Genomic DNA, 19623 nt, shown 5'->3' with positions numbered 1-19623 from the left:
CTTCCATTTTTCTTGATGAGGAAGACAGCATTGCTTAAACATTTATTGTCGCATAAACATAATTATGGCTGAATGAACAGCAAAGAACAAGCTCCTAATTAACATGTTTTGTATTACAGGAAAAATTATGCCAAACATCAGCATTTTATCCAAGTAGCAAATTTTACTGAATATATAGCATAATCCTATGTATATTCCAAAGAAAATAAAATAACACTAAGGAAAAATACATGACCATATAATTCAGTACATATTTTGTTTGGAGTACATCTAGGATGTAAAGAGCAAAATAAATTAATATTTGTTGCAATAGTTATGCTCAATTACTGACACTTCCAAATAAATTTAAATAATCCCTAGTGCTTTAAATTAATTAGGTGCTATCAATTTGAATTGATACCTGATGATTGTATGGACAAATGATCTTGTTAGTTTTTCCAAAGATATTTAAGCAAACTTTTGAATCTGTCCTCCATCTTATTATTCAACCAGAGTATCTCCTTTGTCTTGCTGTTTTCAGTGAGCAATATTCAAAATTATATGTTAACACTGGAAAAACACTGGATGTTTGTTGTCATTGAAGTGTCCTTATTATTCATGATCTTATCTAAAATTATTACCCTCAACTTACAATAGTTCATTTAGTGATGGTTTGAACTTATAATTGCACTGGAAATAGTGACTTATGACCGTTTTTCACACTTAAGACTATTGTAGCATCCCTATGGACATGTGATTTAAAATTCAGCTGCTTGGTAACTGGTTTGTATTTATGATAGTTGCAGTGTCCCAGGGTCATGTGATCACTTTTGGAACCTTCTGAGAAGCAAAGTCAATGGGGAAACCAGATTCACTTAACAAACGTGTTACTAATTTAATAACTGCAGTGATTCACTTACAACTGTTGCAAGAAAGGTCATAAAATGGGGAAAATTCATTTAACTGTCTCCCTTACCAACAGAAATTTTAGGTTCAATTGTGGTAGTTAAGTCAAGGACTACCTGTACTTTCTCTTCTAATCATTTTTATTTCTTCAGCAAATTGTTCAGCTTTCTATTAATCCTCAAAATCAAAATTATTGCTATCCACTAGATTCACTAACCACTTAGAATCTTTGTTTTTGTCAGGTCTTTAATGTTAACATTTTCACTTTCATTGTGATATATCTAAAATCTTTACTCTTTGCTAACAAATGCTATAATCTGTATATATCAATGTGTCTTTAAATATTGCCACTATTCTATTCATATTATATTATATATCTATATTATAGGGTATGCTCATCAGATTTCAGTTGTGTTTTTTGGAAATCTGTTCATTTCACATTCCTCTCTTCATAAATGCTTTTATGTTTATTCATAATATCTTAAAACTTTCCTTCCTCTAAAATTCTATTCAAGAAAAAATATTGTAATAATTTATAATAATTATTTGATTTGTACATTCAGTACTCCATTTTTATTTGGAGAAATACACCTTCCCTATTTTTAGGATATGCTGCCCTTTCTGCATTATAAGGAAAAAATGTGTCCTTTTAATCAACAAAAATATACTTGTTGATAAACAAATTTATTTTTTGCAAGTTTAAACAGTTTAGCTGTCTTTATTCCCCACATATTAAACTCTTGAAAAATAATTTTTCAGCTGTTTTAGATTGAACACAGGAGCTATTGATTTTGCCGCCTCTCTCTCCATTGGAAAATCTTAATTACAGGTATTCTCCTCCCTCTCCCATGAATTAAGAATGTGGAAAGGCCATGGTTGACTGTCTTGTATTTGCTTTCTTGGTGAGCTGAGAGGATCATTCATTACCTCATGTGGTGTTTTCATTTTAAGGTCAGTGATGATGTTTTTGAGGCTTGGGAAATGAAAATAAGGGCCCTGTGATATGGGAACTGAGCAAGTGCAAAACCATGGATTGCTTGTGGAAAGATTTAAAATGATGAAACAAACATAGGAATAGGGCTGTCAGTGGCTATTAATCTCTGTTTAGATTTTAATTATTCCAGTAATGCACTACTATAAATAAAATAAAATAAAGAGAATTTTTAAAACATTTTGCCGTATTTTGCTATATTCAGAGCTGGACAGGATTACCTGATTTAAGTGCTACCTTTAAAGTCTCAATCACAGTTCCTCCCAAGTTATTTGCACTTGCCCACCCATTACACTACCTGACTTCTGCTTTTTTTAAAATTCTAGAGTTTCTACATTCTTTCCATTAGGACCTTATGTTTTACTGTACACACAAAAATTTCAAAGTTTTCAAAGTGTTGACACAATAAGTAACCATTATTATAGATTACAGAATCTGAACAATGCTCAAAACTGCTCTAGAACAGAAGGAAACGGGAAAACTTCAAGAGGTAGAAGTGCAATAGGAAGAGAGCATTTACATGCATGTAACTGTTCCAAATCTGCAAAGAGAACTGCCTCTTGCCTTATTTCATTATTATTTAAATATTGGGGACAATTATTTGACAAGCATTTTGTCCATTCAATTTGAATAGCCACTCCCCCAAACCTGTGTTATTTGATAATGAACAATAAAAAAATAGAAATAGAAGAAAATTTAAATATGTTGGGTTTCTCTACTTTTTGTATTATGTACTAGATGCAATGTGTCAGAAGGTATAAACACAGGTGGTATAAATGTCATTTAAAGCCTTTCATGTTGCTAAACTTTGGAGTACCTGAGGCTATCATCCCTATCACCCCAAAATCTGCCTTCTGTACGAATATGCATATATTGATATGTGTTATCCTGTTTAATTAATCAGATTTGATGAAACCGTTGGAATATATTGTGCCAATCTGTATAAAACATAAGATTAAACCATGATTAAGCTGTAACGTAAACTACTTGCAATTATAGTTCAAGAGTGCAAACCTATTGCAAAAAAAAAAAACCACCCCCGGAGAAGTCTATATAAGTCGAAGCTAAACGGAAAAAATAAACCTTTGGCTCTGGTAGAAGTAAATCCTTGTGAGGATTTTACAGGCTGTGATCTTTCATCATGCTACGCCATGGTAAGATAACCCTCAATTGGACGGTTATCCCATAGCCTATTAAGCCATAAATCATGGCTTACACACCCCACGTACCCAAGCAAATTTGAGCGAGCTGGTGCGTGAATAGCGAAACCCGATTGGTTGAAGTTCGAGGGCTGGCGAAATCTGGGTACAGCCCGCAGAGGCGACCGGGCGCGGCCGCGCGCGCGTGTGTGGGCGGAAGAAGGACCGGTCCCAGCAGCGGCGCGTGTGTATATGTGTGTGTGTGCGCGCGCGGATCCTGCCAGAAGCGAAAGCGGGGAGGGGACGGTTGGTCCCGAGGGCAGGACGGGACTCGTAAGCGGCGCGTGCCTCACGCTCGCCTTTCGACGGTCGGGAGCTGCGACGGGCCGTTTCGTTAAGCGGGCGGAGCCTTTGGTGGGTTCCGCTCTAAGCTGCTGAGGGTGGCGCCGCCGGGCTGCCCTCTTCCTTCCTCCTCAGGCGGGACTCCCCCGGCCCGGCCCGACGTTGTGATTGGGTGGAAGAAGATGGCGCTGCGCGGATGGAAATCCTAATGACAGTCTCCAAAATAGCCTCCATCTGTACCATGGTGAGTGTGAGGGGAGTGTTTCCCCCCTCCCTCCCCCGTTCGCTCGCCCTTTGGGGCCCAGACGTTGCGGCGGGGTGAAAGGCGGGCCGCCGGGTGGGGGAATCTGGGCGGAGCCCGGCCGAAGGTGTGCCTGACGCTCCATTGAGAAGGGCGGGAGACGTGTGTCCAGGGGATGTGTGTGTGGGGGGGGGGGCGCTTGGGATCCCCTTTTCCCTGAGAAGGGCTCCTTCCAGGCAGCACAAACGGGAGACTTGTGTCCTCGTGTACATTTACTCCCAAGTAAAGCCCCTTGGAATCAGACCAGACTTACATACCTGTCAGAAAGGGCACGCTGGGACTTAATATTAAGGCGATTTCGAAACAGGCGTGCAGTGACGCTTGATGGGATGCAGTACCTGATCTTGGGGCAAAAGGCTTGTTGTACCTAAAAAGAAATCTCAGCCTGCAATTTGGTGTGGAGCGGATCTTTCGAGATTTCCTCCTCCAAGTCGTCTCTAGGAATTCAGTTTTAGACAAATAAAGGCCAGGGAGTGGGTGAGGAATAACAGTATTGAAATTTGGTGGGGCAAAAAAAAAAAATAACTTGTTGATGATCAAGAACGTTTCCCAGGAGAGCCAGGTGTTAATTTGGCTCAAAGCTCTGGAGCCGGGAAAGAGGCAGGAATGAGACAAAAACAGAAAAACTTGAGGAAAGGAAAAGAATTTCGGAGGTGGGTGTGGTGAAAAAAGTTTAGGCAGAACATATTTAGCAAATGGTTAGCAATACCGAGTTTTAAACAAGAATGATGATGGGATCTGTGCCAACTGGTTGAAAATGGTTCAGTAGTGCAGTAGAACAGTAAAGTGTTTTTATGTTTACATATACTGCATTTGTGGATTTTTAACCCAGTCTGTAATCTTTTTAAAGTTTCATCTTAATCAGTTCAAAGTGTCTTTGTTGCTGACCTTCTTATGAAATATGATTTAGAGGAGATATTATATATACCTTTGGGTATGTTGATTTTGTTTTTTTTATTTCATCCTTTCCTCTGGCAGTGTAGTTTAAAATAAGTATGCAGATGCTTAGAGCTATTATACTGATTCTTCTTTCAACGTAATGCAAAAGTTCTTTGTGAAGCCAAGTTAAAAGCTCCTTTTCCTCAGGAAACAAAAGTTATTATTTTACAGAAGTTTGTAAATCATTATCTAGATCTAGTTGATTCATAATACATTTACCTTACAGTCCCCTATTTCTGAGACAAATTACTTTCTCTTTTTCATTCTGCTCTTTAAATCTCTTCTAATGCAAAAAAAGGTTGACAAATCCCACACCCTAGAGATTCCAAGAAACATAAATGGGATGCATAAATATTGTAGGTTGTGTGCCCTTCATTTAGATTACTTTTTCCAAAACAAAATGAAATAATCGGTTTGGTTAGTATTAACTTTCCCAAATTAGTTAGCAATATTGTATGAAAATCAATATTCTCAAGTCAGCTATCCAGGTCAAAGTGGCTTGTAAATTGTTATATTGAATTATCACTTTTCTGCAGCTATTTGTAATCTTCAGAATAACAACAAGAAGGGGTTCTGACTAGTTATTCCATAAAATAAATAAAATACCAAAAATGCTTGATAAGTAACCAAGCAGACAAGGATAACTACTGTAACAGGAGCTTGTCAAGTGAACTAACAGGAAAAAGAAAAGATAGGGACTGCAAAAAAAAACTACTTTGTGCTCTGATAGATTAACGATATGTGCTGAGCTGTGAGGAACTGTGAAAAGGTGATTTTCTTGAATAGCTGTGGATTGTAAGTAAAGTTGTCCTCGGAGTTGCTGATTGCCAAATAGAGATTGAATGATTGTTTCCTGTTGAATAAGCAAAGACTAATAATGATTTTAAAAGGCAGAGAATGAGATCACTTAATGAGAAAATAGTGAATAACAGCAGATTGGTGGAAAAGTTTAGGTAAAAAATCCCTAAGATTTCTTTCTACATAAAAAGTTAACCATACTTGGTTAAAATAGAGCCTGTAAATGGAATAAGAAAAAATAAAAGCCTTCCTATTGGGGTGTCCCCCCAAAAAATGGTGAAGATGAGTATGCATATGGATATGCAGTTATGACCAATAGCACACAATTGCCAAGAATTCCAATTAGGAAAAAACAGAAGACAATAGAACACCTCAGTATGGTTACATAAGTTTAATAAAAATAAAGTTACATTAATTGGGTTTCCACAAAGATAAATTTTGAGTACTTCATCAATAATTGTAATAATTGGATGAAAGGAATGCTTACTAAGCTGCAAATGGTACAAAACTGAAAGAGAGTTAATAACTCAGAAGACAAACCTCAAAATGATCTTAGCAGGTTAAAGAAATGGACTGAAGTAACATAATGAAATTTACCGTATACCTGTGGTGGCGAACCTATGGCATTTCTGCCGGCATGCGAGCTGTTGCCCCAGATCGAGTCCACTGCACATGTGTGCACACCTCCTGCCCGCCAGCCAGCTGATTGTTGGGTATCTGCCGTGCATGCACGGGTGGGGCATGCAGGGGAGGCACATGCGCATGTGCAGGGTGCAGGGCTTGCGCAGGCATTGCATTATGGGCGCATGCATGCACACACACGTACTTTCAGCACACGAGGACAAAAGGGTTATCCATCACTGCCATATACCATTACAACTTTTTCCAAGCAGGAAATAAATTGAAGTATAGAATGAAGAGGTTGACTTAGTAATAATGTTAAGTAGTTGATTGTGAGCCAAAAATATGCTAATGGTGTGATGAAACTGCAAAAATGTAGTTCTAGGCTGGGTTAATGGAAGCATAATTTCCAAATTATATGCATCCAGTTGCTGCCATTAAGCAAATCCAACACTGTTGCAGCATCCTGTAGTCACATGGTTGCCATTTTCCACGTCCTCTTGGCTTCCCCATTGGCTTTGCTTGTTGAAGGCTAGCAGTGAAGGTTGCAAGTGGTGATCAGTTGACTGCAGAATTCTCTGGCTGTTGTAATTGCAAACCGGTTGCCAAGTGCCCAAATTGCAGTCATGTTACCATGGGGATGCTGTGACAGCTGCAACTATGAGAAACATTGTAAGTCCCCCTCATTCAGCACTGTCATAGCTCCAAATGGTTGCTGAAAAAGTGGTCACTGAACAAGGGCTGCCCTTATCATATTTCTCCTCCCTCTCAGCTTCTTTAGGCTAAACACACCCAATACCTTTTAACAATTTCTCTTCTAGTCCCTTATAGTGATGGCTCTCATCTAGACATAATCTAGGTTATTGATGTTCTTCTGAAAATATAGTGCCTGGAGTTGAATCCAGTGTTGAATCCAGTATGCTAGGAGTGGTCTGACTACTGCAAAATGGAGAAAAAAATAACTTCTATTGGTCTTGATTCAGTACCACTATTGATGCAGCCAAGGATTTTGCTTATTTTACATCTGAATCACAATGTTAGTTTGTGTTCTGGTTGTGATCACTAAGGTGCCCAGATATTTTTTTTCTGCATATACACTTCTGATGTGCCCTTCTCATCCTGTACTTATGTCCCTGATGAAGAACTTTGCATGTGTTGCTGTTAAAATTCATGTTTCAGTTTTTTTTCTGGTGTTCAACTTATTAATGCTGTCCTCTAAAATGTAAGCTACCTTTCCTTCTCCATATTTTGTGTTATCTGCAGAATTTTTTCCAAGTTTTATTTGTTTTATTATATAAAAATTCCATTTCAATCAAACAGTGTGTTGTCTGGGTACAATTGTTTTAGGCGATCATAATCAAGGTGTTTACAATAACATTTATCACAATAACATTAATACTTAGTATATTTTGTTTGTCCATTTTAACAAATTTCCATTTTAACATTTATCCCGTTTATGTCCCTTTCTTTCAAACTTCTGTTTTTATTGTCTAGCCATCGATAAAATGAGTCCCATGTCAAAAAGTATTTAGTTTCTTCTTTGTCCTTAATAGTAAACGTTAGTCTATCCATTTCTGCACATTCTAGTATTTTCTTAATTACATTCTCATCTGCCAGAATATCATCACACTTCCACTGTCGAGCATATACAATTCTAGCTGCGGTTAATACATGTAAAACCTAGTATATAGTCCCTTTATCATATTTTTCTGGTAGAATGCCCAATAAGAATATTTCTAGTTTCATGTCTGTATGCTGTTTTATCATTTTTTTCAATCAGGTATGTATTTTTGTCCAATATTTTTAGCTTGTGGACATGTCCACCACATATGGTAATATGAACCAGGTGTTTGATTACATTTCCAACATTTAGCAGATCAATCTTTATACATTTTCACCAATCTTGTTGGCGCAAAATGACCCCTGTAAAACATTTTATACAAATTTTCTTTAAATGCAGTTGACATAGTCAATTTAACATTTCTATCCCATAGTTTCTGCCATTTGTCTAATTCTATTGCATACCAAAATTTTTGCAGAATTGATTATCATATTTTCTGGCTCCTCATTCATTCAGGGTTCTACAAAGCTCTGATATTTCCCATAATGTTTTCCTTCAGTTTGAAGCAGGGTATTGTTGTACACTCATTGAATATGATTGTGCATCCAGTTCAGTTCTGAACTTACAATGGCCTTCAAGTCTGTATCATTTAATGATAGTAAAGCCTGATCCACATTTGTGACCTTCTCTAGTAGAATATCATGTGAGACTTTGTTAAGCATTTTGCTGAAACTGCCCTTTTACAAATCTTGTCTTTATTCTTCTCCTAATACAGGTAGTTCTCAACTTACATTTAGTGAAAGTTACAACAGCACTGAAAAAAGTGACTCATGACTGTTTTTCATACTTGAGCATCCCCATGGTCATGTGATCAAAATTTAAATGCTTGGCAATTGACTCATATTTATGAAGGTTACAGTGCCCTGGTGTGATCACCTTCTGACAAACAAAGTCAATGGGGAAACAAGAATCACTGAACAACCATGTTACTAATTAACAACTGCAGTGATTCACTTAACAATTGTGGCAAGAAAAATAATAAAATGGGGCAAAAATCACTTAACAACTGTCTTTCTCAGCAACAGAAATGTTGGTCTCAATCGTGGTCATCAGTCAAAGGCTACCTGTTGAATGTATTTCTTCTAAAACTCTGGTATCAGAAATAAGTTTAGAAGAATATTTATTTTTTGAGGATAGCCTGATATCTTACGTTCTATCCAGAAACATTAGTGCAAGAATGATACATATGTGCACACACGTTATTAGAAAAAAAAGGTTCAAAACAACAATTTGAAATATTTATATTTCAAAATATTTTTATTAATTTAAACATTACTTTTTGGATTATTTTTATTTATTTAATCTAAAAATTCATATTAATTGACAATTTGTACCTTCATTTTTCTTTATACATGTATAACTGAAAATACCTTCTGGTATAAATGATATCCATATCAGCTGCATTATAGCAATAGCACTTATATACGGCTTTATAGTGCTTTCCAGCCCTCTCAAAGTGGTTTACAGAGTTAGCATATTGCCCCCAACAATCTGGGTCCTCATTTTACCCACCTCGGAAGGATGGAAGGCCGAGTCAACCTTGAGCCTAGTGGGATTTGAACTGCCAAATTGTAGGCAGCTGGCTGCAGAAATAGCTTGCAGTACAGCACTCTAACCACTGCACCACAGAGGCTCCATACTAAATATAATTCCATAATTTCTTTTTGTAGTATTTTTTAGCTTTGGATTCTGATTTTTAACTCTATAATCTATTTTGAACTTTTTTAATTTTAAAAAAGCATGTATATTAATGTTAGGTATATAGCTGATTAAGGAAAAAAAGTTTACAATAGTAACATCAACCATAATTATAGATGCTTGGTATAAGATTCATCCATCTACATACACACAAATGCTAATTATATGGGTGAATATTCTTTCTACCTTATATTAAATATTAGCAATTTATGACTTGTATTAGAATTATAGGAAGAATTAATCTGGGAACGATGGCCAGGCTAGTCTAATTTCATTTTTGGGACACTATAAACTCTGTTATTTATTAATCAAATTTGCTTGAACAATTATATCTTACAAAATATTACAAGTGCACCATTATTATTGCTTCCCACAACTTATTTAGTTCTTTCTTCAGTAAACTACTTAACTTGTATAATCAAACTGTGAAAATAGTTTAACAATTGCTCCTAAATACTACTTTTTTTTCCTCTTAGGGCGCTAATGCCTCAGCCTTAGAGAAAGAAATTGGTCCAGAACAATTCCCAGTCAATGAACATTATTTTGGTTTAGTAAATGTAAGTTTCATATTTTGCTTGCTTTGAAAAAGAAGTGGAATTAATAATGTAGAATAAGAAAGTTGTTGAAAAATAGTTTGCCAGTATATTAGAGATTGATAGCTTTGTGCAAAATAATAATAAAAGCGAGTATAATGTTATTTAATTAATTTTAATTAATTCAATGTAATGAACAATGTTTAATATATTTAATTTTGATAAGATCACAAATTATTCATAACTGTAACCCCAATTTATGTGCTAAGGTAATGTTTTTCAAAAGAGTATAATTCCTAACAAGTCAATTGAAGAATCCTTAATGAAGGTAAAAAATATAATTATAGACAAATTATCTGCCTATTTCAGGAACATATTGGGTATATTTTGGTTTTTGTTCATGTAAAAAACATTAGTATAGTATGGTATAGTATTATACCAGCCTACACATGCTGGATATCAAGAATTTTAAGAAATTTCTCTATTTTTATGGTAGATTTTTCAGAATTACTTGGCAAATCAATTGTAGAAATATAAAAGTATTATATCAAATATAAGTAAAATATACAGTAAGCCAGGTGGCAGTAAAAAGTGCATGTTTGCTGACCATTATATTTATCCCTAACTCATGGATTATGTTATTCTTCAGAATCTAAAAATCATTAATATGCTTTAGAAACTTTCTTTCTATATGCCATTTGCTTACTCAGTCTAACTTAATTGACAATTTGTTTTCTAGTTTGGAAATACATGCTACTGTAATTCAGTTCTTCAGGCACTTTATTTTTGTCGACCATTTCGAGAAAAAGTCTTGGCATACAAGAGTCAGCCTAGAAAAAAAGAGAGTCTTCTCACCTGCTTAGCTGATCTCTTCCACAGTATAGCCACCCAGAAGAAGAAAGTTGGAGTGATACCTCCTAAAAAGTTCATAACAAGGCTACGAAAAGAAAATGGTAAAGTTTTATTTTGTTGTTGTAAAGACTTTGCCTTTAACTTATTTAATCATAAAATGGGCATTTTCTCTCCATTGATCTGTTTCCAGTATTCTTACTTGGACTGATCTTCAGAATCCAAACCTTTAAAATTTTGTCTTATAGTCCTATTCTTTTCTTTGTAAGTCCAGTCTTCCTTACAATATGTTTATTTTAAACAAATAAGATAGTGCTTAATAGCATCTGATTTAAGAAAGATTGAAATTTCCCGGAGACACAATTCTAGTAAAATAGCGGTCAGTAAAACTTTAGTAGGACTACAAAATAATTGAATTTGATTAGCACAGTTAATATAATAAAAACATTCTGGTAAACAAAACCAGACTTAACTTGGTGCCTAAATGGTAACACAGAAGATAACATGTTGAAAATCCCTAAGGAAGCCAAAGTTGTTATGATTTACTGTAAACACCAATGTTTTGAATAGAGTTTAGAAATAGATTTGTAGATACTGGAGGTTTTTCCTATTAGTAAAATGCGATCACAATAGGCCTCTGAATAACTTGTTGAAAATAAGAGCTCAAAGATACAGGTTGCTCTGTCCAGGGGTGGGCTGCAACCTGTTTAACAACTGGTTCTGTCAGTGCGCGCTTCCCAAGGAGCTGCTCTTCCAGTTTATGCATGTGCATACATGCTCCCATTTTAGCAGTCAGTGCCGAAAAGGTTCACCAACACTGGTATAGAAAGTTGGTTAGGCAGGATGTGTGTAATAGCTTTCCGACATTGTTTGTTTCCAGAAATTGTTTTTGAAATGTATGTATAATATCTATCCAAGTAGATCTAACATATCAATTTTTTTTGTAGAGCTGTTTGACAATTATATGCAGCAAGATGCACATGAATTTTTGAACTATTTGCTGAATACAGTGGCAGATATTTTGCAAGAGGAGAAAAAACAGGAGAAACAGAATGGTCGTCTACCTAATGGCAGCATCGACAGCGAAAACAATAATTCCCCAGATCCAACATGGGTTCATGAAATCTTCCAGGGAACATTAACCAATGAAACAAGGTGTCTCACCTGTGAAACTGTAAGCATCTTCTACAAATTTGTCTTAATTTTCAGTATTTATTTATAAAATTTTGAAACCAGCCATCTCCCTTGCAGAGGGATTCTGGATGATGTACAAACAAAATATTAAAACATTAATATATAAATTTAAAAAGAGCCAAGGCTGATTAAAATTCAACATTAAAAATAATTAAAAGGGGGAGAGTGCCTTCAGGAGTGAGAGTGCACCCAAAGCAAGACCTCAGAGCCCTGTTTTCACAACCTTCCAAAAGGCCCAGAGAGAGGAGGCCCACCTGACCTCTGGGCAAGGAGAACGTTCCAGACAAATCACTTTCTGGATCCTACCAGTCAGAATTCTTTGGCTGATGAGTCCACAGCATACCTTCCCTGCCTGAATGGATAATATATAAAAACAAAATATAGTTTTTGGCAGTGGATCAAAAGCTGAATATAAAATATTGATACGAATTTGTGTTGGGTGTGATTTCAGTAATCTTTTTTCCATAGTCTGACTTAATAGAACTGAATCATTTATTTTTGTGCAAATACTTTTGTATAGTAACATAATGTAATCTAAACATTTAATATAAAAAAAGTTAGGTGACAAATGGCATGTAGAAAAAGTGAATATGGAATAATATGGAATTACCTGGGAGGAGATCGCAAAAAGGAGAAGGGTGGGGGGGGAGGAGGGAAGTGTATTCTTGCTTCCCTTCAGTGCTGAAATTGTGTTTGTGTGTGTGTGTGTGGACAGAGAGAGAGAGTGGGTGCTGCGGGCCCCTTTCCAACGACCCCTCCCGGATCCCATTCCCACCCCGCTAACCCTCATGTTAGCGAGGCTGGCGTTGGTCGCAGCTGGGTCAGGCCAGTGTCTCGGGGCGGAGAGCAGGTTGCGCATCTCCCCAAGCAACCGAGGCATGCCCAGTACCAAAAAGGGCCAGAAGAAGCTCCAGCAAGAGTGAAGCGTCAGAGAATCAGTCCCAGCCACTTCTCCATTCCCCGCCATCGCCCTTACCTTCTCAGGCCAGGCGAGGGAAGGGAGGGTGAGGGGCGTGGCCAGCCAGTGATGGGACAGGGAACCGCAGCAAAGAGCCACATGCGGCTCTGGAGCTGCGGGTTGCCAACACCCAGTATATACTCATTTACGATGAGTATCGAGACACCACTGTATTGCCAAGAGAAGTGAATCAGTTTTTTTCAGTGTGAGAAGAGAAATTAAAAGAAGATCACTGAAATTATTTGTCATTTACTGTGCTTTTAATAGCGGAACATAAACAAATGGAGAGATGAAAATAATATTCTTTATTTAAAAAGAGTGAATTTTGTTAAAAGTTTAGTTACCATTATTAATTACAATTATTGCTTTTTATTGCTAGTTCATCTATTTTTAGTTTTAAGGTCTTTCAAAAATGTACATAAATGGATAATTATATAATTTATTTTTAACATGCAGATAAGCAGCAAAGATGAAGATTTTTTAGATCTTTCTGTTGATGTGGAACAAAACACTTCAATCACACATTGTTTAAGGTATGAGCAATAACTTATCCCTGATTCTGCCCTCATAAGCATGTAAATTTATTTGAGATAAAGTAAGTAAAATGTTTATAGACTTCATAACACTTTTTATATTCTTTCTTAATTGAACTCGAACAGTTACCTACATAGTGCATAATGTTTCAAATATTCAATGTAAAGTTCAGTATAAAAATATTTCAGTGAGATAATTCATAGATGTTGGACTTTCAATATGATTCATTCAAAAAGGGAATTTTCTTTTTATTCCCGTTTTAGGGGTTTCAGCAACACAGAAACCTTGTGCAGTGAATATAAATATTACTGTGAAGAATGTCGTAGTAAACAGGAAGCACACAAAAGGTACCATATGCATTTATTTGGAGTGTTAGCAGTGTGTGTGTGTGTGGTATTCAGCTTTGGCTATTTTCCCACGTCATTGTAGTTGTGCTTTTAAAGTTGTAGCGACGTTTCGGCAGAATCTCATCTGCCATCATCAGGCTTGTGTATTGGGTTTGTCTGTGAGTCAGGCTATACACACACACACACACACACACACACACACACACACATATTTTGAGTGTTTGCATTATATAATTGCCTTGTTTAAACTTTCAACAAATGGTAATATTGAGATAAAATGATAACAATTCTATTAATTTTTATGACTTTGCAGACAGGTAGCAAAATAAACTTTAAAATCTAATTAAATATGGTGATCAATTTAATTTTGTTTCAGAATGAAGGTAAAAAAGTTGCCTATGATTCTTGCTCTTCATCTGAAAAGATTTAAATACATGGACCAGCTACATCGATATACAAAACTCTCCTATAGGGTAGTATTTCCTTTAGAACTTCGACTGTTTAATACATCTGGTGATGCCACAAATCCTGACAGAATGTATGATCTTGTGGCAGTGGTAGTTCACTGTGGAAGGTAATGAAATATATTACAATCTGTTTTTTGTTGACTTATTGGAAAATAGTGCTATGTATATATGCTAAAAGTCCTAAACATAAAGTTTGAAATTCATTACATATATAAAGTGACATTAGTGCTAGGTGTATAAATGAGATGAAGAAATGCATCCATATGACTCTATCCTCTTAACTCATGCCTTATTCTTATCTGAATGATAAAGGTTAATTTACCATACGGGGTGGGTAATATGGAATGCCAATGTATTACATAGGTGGTTGCCTATGACAGAGCAACCAATTGTATTTCTTCTTCAAAAATTTTCTCTTCAAAGTAATAGTAAGCAGTAGTCATACTTAGAGTAGAGCAGTGTTTTTATTCAGTAGACCTCATTTAACAATGCATATCACCTCTCCCCATCTCTGCCCTTTTGGCTTTCCTGCTCTGTGCTGCCCCCGGTGCTCTATGTTCTCTGCCCTCACTGTCCTGCACCCACCACCCTGGGATTACAATACCCCTGCCACTCTCATCACTCTTTGGTTCTCCCTGCACCCTCATCATCTTGCACTCTGCCACCTCATACACTGCTGTGCCTGCCACTCTGCAACACTCCCCTTGCTGCCCACCTCATCCTGTATCTGGCCTCTCTTGGCCACCAGCTAACCTTCACTGTCTTCTTCCTCCTATTGCTAATGAGATGCATTCAGCCCAACCTGTCCTGAGCAAGGCAGCTGTGTGGGGCTTTCCTGCATGGCCTGCAGCCACCTTGCAAAAAGCCAACCCTGGTGCAACCCGAGGAAAGAGAGAAGGTGAAGGTTAGCTGGAGGTAGTTGAGTGCAGGATGAGCCAGAGGAGAGGCATGGGGAGGGTGATAAATGGGAAGGGGAAGTTAAAATGAAGATGAGTGCAGCAGGGGGGCAAGAGAAGCATGAGCTTCTCACGTAATGATGTACAATCCTCGCCTAATGATCACAACCATAAGGACTGAAACTGCACTAAATGTTACTTTTAACAGTCTTATCGCCTCTTAACATACAAGTGTCATTGCAGGACAAACTTCTGTTTCATTTTTTAATAATCTCATAAGTATTAGTAGATCATTTTAATTCTCTATTTCAAGGGCTTTTATGAGTGATCCTTCTAATTACCTTCATTTGAGTATTACTTTTTGTCTGAAAATTGCATTTTAAAAGATATTAACTAACATTGTTTGGATGTATAATTTTCTATACTCTCCGTAACACTTATTTGCTGTTACTTCTTTATTTATTGATTACATTTTTATGTAGCCCCTCTCACCTATAATGTGATTCTAGGTAGCTTACAAGTTACAAGTTAAGTAAAAATAATAATTAAGATATTAAAACATTAAAACTACACAGATTATGATTTTAAAACCACACTGGAACCAGAATCAAGAGATGGACAGGATAGGGATAAGATCTTCTTACCCGGTCAGCCATCTCCAGTGGTGAGCGTCCCCCTTGGGGCCCCTGGCCAACCAACAAAACCAAGTTTTGATACCCTTCCGGAATTCTGAACGGGTGGGAACAGTTTTTACCTTCAGTAGTAGAATGTTCCACAAGGATGGAGACACATTTTTTTCTTCATATAAAATCTTCAGTAAAGTGATTATATTGGTTTATTAAGAAAAAAGCCATAGAGCTAATCAAAGATTCTCTGTGGTATCATTTTATGTAATCCCTCCCCCACATAATATTGAATTTGAAGATGACATAACATTAATTACTTTCTTTTCGCAGTGGACCTAATAGAGGACACTATATTGCTATTGTAAAGAGTCATGATTTTTGGCTGCTCTTTGATGATGACATTGTAGAGGTAAGAATTGTTGTGATTCATTGCTTGTAAAATGTATTCATTAAACTTAGGTTTTTGCTATTTAGATGATCAAAACTAGAAATATCTGGAAGCAACTTAATTTGTTGCTCGTGAGATCTGTTATTTACCAAAAAAGATAATTATGCATATTTTTCTCAGTAAATATCTATTGCTGCAAGTAACAAATTATTCTTAATATACTTGTGCTAGAGCAGGGGTATCAAACTCAACTTCATTGAGGGCCGCATCAGGGTTATGTTTGATCTCGGGTGGCCAGGGTGGGCATGGCTGAGGTGGGCATGGTCATGGTGGGCATGGCCAGCTCGACGGCACCTGTGGTGGCCAAGTGCTAAGGTAGGACCTCCTTCAGATCCTTCCTCACTTTCATTATAATTTTCCTTCCTTTTCTTCTTTTTCCTTCCTTCCTTCTTCCTTCTTGATTCTTCTTCCCCTCTTTCCTTATTTTTGCTCTCTTCCCATCTTCCCTTCTTTTTCTTTGTCTTTCCTCTTTCCCTTTCTCCTTTCCTGTCCCTTCTTACATGCTCAAAAGCAAAAGGGGAAACATTTCTCCTTTTGTTTTTAGGTTTGTTTTGCTAGCCCTCAGCCAGCAGAAACAGAGCTCCATTTTCACTGGCAAAGGGCTTCAGGGAGGCTATTGCGATGGGAAACAGAGCCTGGGAAGGCCACACACAGCCTCCCCCTCTGAGCTCTGCTTCCGCTGGCAGAGGCACCGGGGCCGGCCCTTTGCTGTTTCCAGGGTGACCCCGCAGGCCAGATCTAAGCACCCTGCGAATTTGACACCCCTGTGCTACAGTCATAGTTTTGCTACAAATTTACAAATTATTGTTTTTGAGAAATGTATACACATCTATTTTGTTTCAGAAAATAGATGCCCAAGCTATTGAAGATTTCTATGGGTTGACATCAGACATTTCAAAAAACTCGGAATCTGGTTATATTCTTTTCTATCAGTCCCGGGACTGAACATGTCTAAGCAAAAAGTTACTTCCTGCCTCACTTTTCTGGATAACATGTAAACTACTTCGTTAGAAGACAGTAAAAGCAGAGACAAAAGAATGATAACGTGGTTTGTGCTGCGACAAACCGAGGTATTCAGAGAGGCTTTAGAAAATCTTCATATTGTGCTCCATGAATTTGCTCAGGGGTCATAAGGACAAGGCTGATGCATCACAAATGCACTGGAGAAACAGATCAGCTACTCTTGTAAGAATTTCCCATCAAGCAAGTTGTATCTAACAGACTTGATCAAAAGTCCAATTTTGTGGATATATTTTCATAATCTTTGGCATCTTTGATTTCTTGTCAGTGTTGCATCGAATGCAAGTGCAACAAAGCAATATAAATTTGGCACATTAATTTATTTGGTATTACTAAAAGTGCACATGATTCTTGATCTTGATTTTACCTATATTCAGTTTCTAGATTTTTTTGCACACATAAATAGAGAATTAGTCTAACAATTGCTTTCTTGGCCAGAATAAATTTATAGCATATGGTTTTGTGACTGGAACCAAGAAGTCAAATGTGTTTTGCTTCTTGTAAGAAGCTTACATTACAGTAATAAGTACCTTTATGGGAACATTTTGAGTTTTAAACTTTCTATGGGGGAAGAACTTGATTTATAATTATAATTTTATTTTTATTTATGTGTTACTGCAACTTCTAGAGTTTCTGTGTTTTATATTTCCACAATTTTTGGAACCTAGATTTGTATATTAGATTTTATTGGATTTAAATACTCTTTTACATTGTTCATCTACAAGATTTCTCAGAAATATACTTTCAAAATCTAAACTAACCAGGGAAAAGTATGGAATTTGCTTCTTTAATTAGGAGCCAGTGTCTCTTGCTGTATGTTTCATGTGTGTTATTTAAAGAATTTGAAGTGTCTCTGATGGTGTAAAACAGATTTTCTGTTTTACCATTGCTAAGATGGTTTAGGTAGTTTTTCTTTTCTAAGTCTTCTAAACACTTTGACTGCAATATAGACCAGGATTGCCTATGCTTAAAAGAACCAGGATGGCAAATATGTAATTTTGGTCTTCATTGTAGCATTAATTAAAATGTAAAATAGCTTCAGAATATCTCAGTTTCTGTGAATGCAATGGCTATGGATAGTTGAAAACTCCCAAAAGTCTTGTGAAGGTTTTACCCACTAAAAATTTAAAATTAAGAAAAAGAATATTATAAATTTGGTGATTTTGATCCTGAAAGCAAGGGATCTCTACATCATTGTTACGTTGTCTGAGTGACAGTGGCTGAATGTAATTTGATGAAATAAAGCTAAATGCATATTTCCAGTGAGATCAATGGTGCCTTCATATTTTGGCACTCCTTCCTTTTCATCATAGTTTTGTTTCGCTGGCAGTGTGAATATGAAACTGTTTTTGTCTGCTGCTATAATTAATGCATTCAGTTTACCTATACAATTTAGCTCAGGAATTTAACATCATCAAACTGAACAGATTTTTAATGTAGGTTGTCTTATTTAACTAATGTGAAAAAAAATCATGTTAAATTGTAAAGATTTTTTTATTAAAACATATAAAGCTTTGTTTCATTTATTCTATCATCTTGCTGGGGGGATGAATTACAAAGACATCTATAAGAACTCTTGAAGAGAATGAATATTCATTTTCAAAAGTGATTGATATAAAAGTACATATTGTTTGGACTATTTATGGATGATACGACTGCATAAAACTTGAATTTGAGATTACTGTCTTTGTCTGGTTGGAAACATCAGTATAATTTATTGCTTTCTACAGAATTTGGAATATAACAACTAAATATTGGCCATCCCTAAATATTGGCCATGCCATGGAGTTCTGTTGTTATTAGCATATGGCATTGTTACAATAACCAGGAGACCACAGTGCTGTTGCAAAGTAGTAGTTTGGCTTGCCAAAGCACCAGCCCTGTTATAAGACACTTTTGCATGCTTCCCAAAGTGTTCCACAGGAGAGCAAACCGGCTTTTTTTGCACCAGAGAGAAAGTCAAGCGACTTTTCCTGCAGCATCACCCCAAAACCCCCTTCCCTCTCAGAGCTGCCTTGCACATGGGCATTCCAACTGGGAAGGTTCAGAGCCGTCAGGAATCTGATTGCCTGCATAGAGCACCAAGCTCATCTCCCCACCAAAGTGGCACCCATCTATTTACTTGCATAGAACATACTTTCGAACTGTTAGGTATACAGAAGCTGTGACTGGAGTTCAATCTACCATGTAATGCTTTGGGCTCAAACCACCAGAACTGAGATCATCTCCAGTGTCCTTAAGCCACTGACCCATTGCACCTTTTCAGGATTGTCTTGACTCCTGGTGAGTTTCCTAGGCAAGATTTCAGGAGTTTTTGCCATTGTCGTCTCCCTAGGGCAGAGAAAGAGTAAGAGACTGGCCCAAGATTACCCAGCTAGTTTCATGCCCTAGGCAGGACTAGAACTCACAGCCTACC

At 36.8% G+C, this 19623-nt stretch overlaps 1 protein-coding gene across 1 annotated transcript; it reads left to right on the top strand.

Moving 5' to 3' along the window:
- The first annotated feature begins 3211 nt into the window (after positions 1-3211).
- On the top strand, positions 3212-18723 carry USP12 (ubiquitin specific peptidase 12). Its single transcript, XM_026675053.2, has 9 exons — positions 3212-3601; positions 9812-9892; positions 10608-10821; positions 11665-11891; positions 13326-13402; positions 13667-13750; positions 14127-14324; positions 16070-16148; positions 17031-18723. The coding sequence occupies exons 1-9, from the start codon at positions 3554-3556 to the stop codon at positions 17130-17132; spliced, it is 1110 nt and encodes a 369-aa protein (XP_026530838.2). The 5' UTR covers positions 3212-3553; the 3' UTR covers positions 17133-18723.
- Positions 18724-19623: the final 900 nt, after the last annotated feature.

This window comes from Notechis scutatus, chromosome 5 (genome assembly GCF_049901735.1).
Source record: "Notechis scutatus isolate UNSWTSFEM ecotype Mainland chromosome 5, rNotScu1.2, whole genome shotgun sequence".
NCBI classification, from domain to species: domain Eukaryota; kingdom Metazoa; phylum Chordata; class Lepidosauria; order Squamata; family Elapidae; genus Notechis; species Notechis scutatus.
The sequence above is the reverse complement of the archived record's forward strand: the minus strand, read 5'-3'. Positions and strand labels throughout refer to the sequence as shown.

Bases quoted from the DNA above. Each gene is read 5' to 3' on its own strand.
- USP12 (XM_026675053.2), top strand. From the start codon at position 3,554: ATGGAAATCCTAATGACAGTCTCCAAAATAGCCTCCATCTGTACCATG. The intron at 3,602-9,811 runs GTGAGTGTGAGG...TTTTCCTCTTAG, and splicing joins TAGCCTCCATCTGTACCATG to GGCGCTAATGCCTCAGCCTT. The intron at 14,325-16,069 runs GTAATGAAATAT...TTCTTTTCGCAG, and splicing joins GTGGTAGTTCACTGTGGAAG to TGGACCTAATAGAGGACACT.